The sequence below is a fragment of the Eleutherodactylus coqui genome, chromosome 5, assembly GCF_035609145.1.
Source record: "Eleutherodactylus coqui strain aEleCoq1 chromosome 5, aEleCoq1.hap1, whole genome shotgun sequence".
NCBI lineage: Eukaryota > Metazoa > Chordata > Amphibia > Anura > Eleutherodactylidae > Eleutherodactylus > Eleutherodactylus coqui.
In genome coordinates, this window is record NC_089841.1 from 175,520,494 (window position 1) to 175,526,188 (window position 5,695).

General features: G+C 39.8%; 1 protein-coding gene and 1 pseudogene across 1 annotated transcript; both read left to right on the forward strand.

Annotated features, from left to right (window-relative positions):
* Positions 1 to 1,261: 1,261 nt before the first annotated feature.
* LOC136628880 (uncharacterized) lies at positions 1,262 to 3,329 on the forward strand (annotated as a pseudogene).
* A 321-nt stretch (positions 3,330 to 3,650) lies between these two features.
* LOC136628881 (ATP-dependent DNA helicase pif1-like) lies at positions 3,651 to 4,505 on the forward strand. Its single transcript, XM_066604974.1, is given in 1 exon segment — positions 3,651 to 4,505. A coding segment is annotated over 1 exon segment (855 nt).
* The last annotated feature ends 1,190 nt before the right edge of the window (positions 4,506 to 5,695 follow it).

Here is a 5,695-nt window from a genome sequence, read left to right on the forward strand (position 1 = left end):
ATGGTTCCTGTCTTTTCCACTCTTTATCTTATTTACTTTATGGAAATCTGACTAGAAGCAACTACATCCGCTGTCTTATTGTAAACCATGTACTGTGCTGTTGGCAGAGGTTAAAAGTCTGGACGGATGATGGGAGAGGTAGTAATTATTTAACAGAAGAAGATTACAGGGAGGAAATGCTAAAACCTACTACCTATGGTTGTGCTTGCGAGTTGGTGGCAGCAGGAGAAATATTTCCTTTTTACTTTGAAATTTACTACAATAAAAACAAACTGTGTCATGCTTTTGGTCAAGAAGGGAGGCCTGTCAAAAGACTTCGATTCAGCGGTGAGGATTTTAGCAATGGTCACTTTGACGTTTATGAAGAAGTTGTAGCCTTACCTGAAACTGTCAAAGAACACACACTAAGTGTGGCAACATCTGCTAAGACACAAAAATATGAGGTAAACAGTTCAGATGAAGACAGGTCCCTTAAACCAAAACGCCGAAGGTACAAAGGGAAATTTTCAGATGCTGCCAGGAAAAACAGCAGCGAGACGCTGCATCAAAATATGCAAAAACTCATCCTGAAGTCCATCGCAAATCTGTAGCAAAGTACACTGAAAAAAATACACAAGCTCATAGAGACGCAGCAGCTAAATACACCCAACAACACCCTGATGTAAACGTGAAGGCAGTTGCTAAATACACCCAAAAACACCCTGATGTAAACGTGAAGGCGGTTGCTAAATACACCCAACAACGCCCTGATGTAAACGTGAAGGCAGTTGCTAAATACACCCAAAAATACCCTGATGTAAACGTGAAGGCGGTTGCTAAATACACCCAAAAACACCCTGATGTAAACGTGAAGGCGGTTGCTAAATACACCCAACAACGCCCTGATGTAAACGTGAAGGCAGTTGCTAAATACACCCAAAAACACCCTGATGTAAACGTGAAGGCAGTTGCTAAATACACCCAACAACACCCTGATGTAAACGTGAAGGCAGTAACTAAAAATAGTCAACAACACCCTGATGTAAATAGAGCCTGTGTTAAAAAGTACATTGGGTCAAATCCTAAAGTTCATCAAGATGCTGCAGCAAAATATGTCCAGACTCATCCACATGTTAATCGAGACCCTGTTTCCAGATATGATCCACACAATGAAAAACGACTTCAGCGTAAAAAGCAAGTTTGGAGTAAAAAGGAAAATTCTGGATTTACATATGATCCTGATATTTTATATGAAAGTGATCCATCTGTCACTATAGGAAGTATGGAAACTGTTTGTGTTTTCTGTGAAGCTCTAAAGTGGAAAGATGAGACTCCTGGAATGTGCTGTTGTAGTGGTAAAGTTCAACTTCCTCCATTTAGAGACCAACCCATACTTCTTAATTCTCTTTCCATAGGGGAACATCCTGAAAGTGAACACTTTTTAAATTCAATCCGAAAATACAACAGTGCTTTCCAAATGACTTCTTTTGGAGCTAAGCAGGTTGTGGAAGGAAATTTCATGCCTACCTTCAAAGTTCAAGGACAGGTTTACCACTTAATAGGTAGCTTATTGCCATCTCCTGAACATCAGCATACGTTTTTACAAATTTATTTTGTCGGTGATGAAGAAGAACAAATTAATATAAGATGTAAAAATGCATCTGTTGTCAATCCTAATTTGATTCGACAGCTTCAAAGAATGCTTCATGACTGCAACCTGTACATTAAAGACTTTAAATCTGCAGTGGAAAGTCTACCCAGTGATGACAAGGATCAGTTTCAAATAGTCATTCATGCTGAAAGAAATCCTGTAAATGCTCATAAGGGCTGTTTTAACAAACCTACAGTCAATGAAGTTGCAGTCGTCATAGTAGGCCAAACATTTGAAAAAAGGGATATTGTTTTGCAAGCTACAGACAGCAAACTTCATAGAATCAGCGAAATTCATCGATCATATGATGCTTTACAGTACCCAATTATGTTTTGCTATGGAGAAGATGGCTATTCCATATCTCTGCCTCAGGTACATCCTACCACGAAACAGCCACTTAACAAAACAATCTCAGCTTTGAATTTTTATGCGTATCGTGATCGTCTAATGATAAGACAGAATAAACAAAATCACATATTCCACCGTAGATCCTTGCTTAGCCAGTTTTTGGTGGACATGTATGCAAAAATAGAAACAGAGAGGTTAAATTTCATCCGAAATAACCAGAAAACATTGAGAGCAGAAAGTTACATTCACCTCAAAGACGCCATTGATAAAAATGATGCAGACATCAGACAGTTGGGCCAGGCTGTTATCTTGCCATCGTCATTCACAGGAGGACCACGGTACATGCACGAACGTACCCAGGATGCGTCACTATGGCCGTCCAGACTTATTCATTACCTTTACGTGTAACCCAAAATGGACAGAAATTACAGAAGCTCTACTGCCCAGGCAGAAACCCCAGCATCGTCATGACATCACAAGTCAAGTTTTCCATCTTAAAGTTAAAAAGATTATGAGTTTGTTAACCAAAGGGAGTCTTTTTGGAAAGCCCAGATGTTAAATGTATTCTGTAGAATGGCAGAAACGTGTTCTCCCTCACATTCATATTTTGTTATGGCTTGAAAATGCAATCACACCAGACCGGATTGACAATATAATTTGTGCAGAGATACCAAATCCAAAAGAAGATCCTATTCTGTACAACATTGTTAAACGTAATATGATACATGGGCCATGTGGAAACTTCAACACACATTCCCAGTGCATAAAGGATGGCAAGTGCTCCAAGAGGTACCCCAAGCCATTTCTCAGTGAGACCCAGACTGGTAATGATGGGTATCCGAAGTACAGAAGAAGATCGCCAAGTGAGGGTGGGTTTACAGTAACTATTGAGAAGGCTCAAGGGACTTGGGTACTTGATAACAGCTGGGTAGTTCCTTTTAATCCTGTTCTTCTCCGCACCTTTAATGCACACATCAATGTTGAGTACTGCAATTCTGTCAAATCCATTAAATATATTTGCAAGTATGTGAATAAAGGTAATGATCAGGCCACATTCGCAGTGGAGAATGAATGTGATGAAATAAAGATATACCAGACAGGTCGCTATATTAGCAGTTCTGAAGCCATTTGGCGTATTTTTTCTTTTCAAATCCATGAAAGATTCCCTTCAGTAATGCACCTTGCGGTTCATCTGGAAAATGGGCAAAGAGTCTATTTCACTGCAGATAATGCAATAGATAAAATTAACACCCCTTCAAAAACTACTCTTATAGGATTTTTTGAACTGTGTAAGGTTGATGGCTTTGCAAGAAACCTCCTATACCACGAAGTTCCTTCATTCTATTTATGAAAAAAAGATAGATTTGTTCGAAGAAAACAAGGAACATGTGTTATCGGATATCCAGGAGTGAAAAAAGACACAGTTCTTGGTAGAGTTTATACAGTGCATCCAAATAACTCTGAATGTTACCATTTGCGACTGCTACTGCATGAGGTTCGGGGCCCCACATCTTTCAGTCATCTAAAAACTGTTGACGGTGTGCTTCATCTAACATTCCAGTCAGCATGTAAGTCACTCGGCTTACTTGAGGATGACAGTCATTGGAACAAAACATTGGAAGAAGCAGCTTTGTCTCATTCAGCAGTTAGGTTGAGGGAATTGTTTGCCATCATGGTGGTCTTTTGTCAGGTGTCGGAGCCATTGCTGTTGTGGGAGACTCACAAAGACAATTTCTCTGAGGATATCTTGCAGCAAGTGCAGAGACATAATCAAGAAATAAACATACAAAATAAAGAGCATATTTATAACAAGACCTTGATTTTGCTGGAAGACATCATTTTGTCTTTGGGAGGTCGAACCTTACAAGAGTATAGCTTACCAGAAGCAATACGAACTGATGACATTTTGGAAAACCGAGAATATCTGAAGCAAATTAATTACGATGTTGCAATACTGAAAGACACAGTGACAAAACATGAAGCATGCTTTACTGATGACCAAAAGATTGTCTACCATAAAGTACTACAAAGTGTTGAGTCTAATTCAAACAAAGTCTTCTTTTTGGATGCATCAGGAGGAACTGGAAAAACCTATTTGATAAATTTGTTGTTGGCCAAAGTAAGGAGCACAAAAAACATTGCAATCGCTGTAGCATCCTCAGGCATTGCTGCTACACTACTACAGGGAGGAAAAACATCACACGCCACCTTCAAGCTGCCATTAAATTTAAATCGAGTTGAAGCCCCAGTCTGCAGTATTTCGAAGCAGAGTGACCTTGCATGAGTACTCCAAGACTGTAAACTTATAGTGTTGGATGAATGTACAATGTCGCATAAAGCCGGAATAGAGGCAGTTGACCGCACTCTTCGAGATCTCCGTAACACCAACAAACTTATGGGAGGAGTCACAGTGTTGTTCTCAGGAGACTTCAGGCAAACTTTACCTGTCATGCCCCGAGGTACTCGTACTAATGAGGTCAATGCTTGCCTCAAGAGTTCCTTCCTTTGGCCAAAGGTAGAAAAATGATCTCTTTCTACAAATATGAGGGTTTATCTGAGGGGTGACATCAATGCCGGCGAATTTGCTGATCTTCTGTTAAAAATAGGCAATGGAGATCTTAACAACATCCATAGCATCCTTAAGATCCCACCAAACCTGTGTACTACTGTCAACTCTGTAGACAGTCTCATAGCAGAAATATATCCTGACATTAAACACCTCAGACAGAAACCTGCCTCTTGGCTACGAGAAAGAGCATTGTTAACACCTACAAACGCTTCTGCCTCTGAGTTAAATCATTGTTTGTTGGAACGCCTTGGTGGAAGTGAGACTGTTTACAAGTCGATTGACTCAGTTCTGAACAGTGATGATGCTGTCAACTATCCTGTTGAGTTTCTCAATACACTGGAGCCGCCAGGAATGCCTGCTCACCGTCTTACTCTCAAGGTTGGAGCGCCCATAATGTTGTTACGGAATTTGAGCCCTCCCAAACTGTGTAATGGAACAAGGCTGCAAATAAAGACACTGCGGACGAATGTTATTGAGGCGACTGTGTTCACAGGCTGTGGTGAAGGTGAAACAGTGTTTATTCCACGGATACCTATAATCCCTTCAGACTACATTTTTGAATTTAAGCGGCTTCAAATTCCCATTAAATTATGCTTCGCCATGACTATTAACAAGTCACAGGGGCAGTCAGTGACAAAGGCAGGTATAGATGTGAGACAGGGCTGTTTCTCTCATGGACAGTTCTATATCGCGTGTTCCCGAGTCGGCCAGCCAAGTAACCTGTTCATACTGGCTCCGGGGGGTGAAACTGCCAACATAGTGTACAAAGAGGCCCTCACCACTTAATACCATTATTTGTTTTCTATTTGTAAAATTTATGAAAAATGGGAAGTTTTAAATGTTTCTTTTAAGCAAAGTTTTAACCTTACCTATGTTGAGAGTTAGATTCCTAAGTTTAGTATTTTACATTCATATTTGTTATTTACAGCAAAAAACTACCTTTTTAGTTTTAACGAGGAATTGTTATTTCCTTTTAAAATTCAATTGTTTTCTTATTTGTTTTTCACAAATCTTTTTAGTTTTATTTTTTATTTTAAATAAAGGAAACGTCGCATGGTTACCTCCACGTGGTGTTACCTGGGTAACGCCAAGAACCATGCAAAATGGTGAACATGTTTTTCCTCGGTATCTCTAAAGTAACGACGACT